The following is a 1,224-nucleotide window of genomic DNA, read 5'->3' as shown; positions in this document are numbered from 1 at the left end:
TGAAGGAGAGACTCCTAGAGAAGGAAAACCAATGGAGCAGTGAGAGGGGTGTTGGAAAGCAGCTTTGATTTTTCTCAGAATGTTCTGCCCTAACTTGTCCCTGTCCTTTCCTCCTTGAACAGGTCCCCATATCCAGAGGCAGCAAATGCCCAACAGCAGCTCCATGGCCCAGTTCCTGCTGCTGGCATTCTCAGACAGGCGGGAGCTGCAGCTGCTGCACTTCTGGCTCTTCCTGGGCATCTCCCTGGCTGCCCTCCTGGGCAATGGCCTCATCCTCAGCGCTGTAGCCTGCGACCAGCACCTGCACACCCCCAGGGACTTCTTCCTGCTGCACCTCTCCCTCACAGACCTGGGCTGCATCTGCACCACTGTGCCCAAAGCCATGCACAACTCCCTCTGGGCCACCACAACCATCTCCTACACAGGATGTGCAGCACAGGCCTTTTTCTTTGTCTTCTTCATGTCAGCAGAGTTTTCCCTCCTGACCATCATGAGCTACGACCGCTACGTTGCCATCTGCAAACCCCTGCACTACGGGACCCTCCTGGGCAGCAGAGCTTGTGCCTACATGGCAGCAGCTGCCTGGGCCTCTGGGTTTCTCAATGCTCTGCTGCACACAGCCAATACATTTTCCCTGCCCCTGTGCCAGGGCAATGCCCTGGGCCAGTTCTTCTGTGAAATCCCACACATCCTCAAGCTCTCCTGCTCACACTCAGGCTACCTCAGGGAAACTGGGCTTCTTCTATTAAGCTGTTCTTTAGCATTTGGTTGTTTCATTTTCATAGCTTTCTCCTATGTGCAGATCTTCAGGGCTGTGCTGAGGATCCCCTCTGAGGAGGGAAGGCACAAAGCCTTTTCCATGTGCCTCCCTCACCTGGCCATGGTCTCCCTGTTTATCAGCACTGGCATATTTGCCTGCCTGAAGCCCCCCTCCACCTCCTCCCCATCCCTGGATCTGGCCCTGTCAGTTCTGTACTCGGTGGTGCCTCCAGCCCTGAACCCCCTCATCTACAGCCTGAGGAATCAAGAGCTCAAGGATGCCATAAGGAAAATGATGACTGGTTGTTTTTCAAAAGCAATAACCTGCTTCTTTTCTTCTGCAGAACACCCACTGTGTAACCCTTCACTGGCCCAGCCTGCCATCTAAAACTTTTGAGAGTGCCAGTGGGGAAAATTTCCTGTATTTTTTCCGCTCTTAATGTTGTTAACACTGAAATTTATTCT

The 1,224-nt window shown here is 53.3% G+C and overlaps 1 protein-coding gene across 1 annotated transcript; it reads left to right on the top strand.

The window, feature by feature from the left end:
• Positions 1 to 145: 145 nt before the first annotated feature.
• LOC114072756 (olfactory receptor 14J1-like) lies at positions 146 to 1,057 on the top strand (the record flags this gene model as incomplete). Its single annotated transcript, XM_027910613.1, has 1 exon — positions 146 to 1,057. A coding segment is annotated over exon 1 (912 nt), but the record flags the coding sequence as incomplete, so codon positions are not given.
• Between the last annotated feature and the right edge of the window lie 167 nt (positions 1,058 to 1,224).

The sequence above is a fragment of the Empidonax traillii genome, unplaced genomic scaffold, assembly GCF_003031625.1.
Source record: "Empidonax traillii isolate 1590-97213 ecotype Southwest subspecies unplaced genomic scaffold, ASM303162v1 scaffold3877:size10685, whole genome shotgun sequence".
NCBI classification, from domain to species: domain Eukaryota; kingdom Metazoa; phylum Chordata; class Aves; order Passeriformes; family Tyrannidae; genus Empidonax; species Empidonax traillii.
This window is presented reverse-complemented; position numbering and strand designations above follow the sequence as displayed.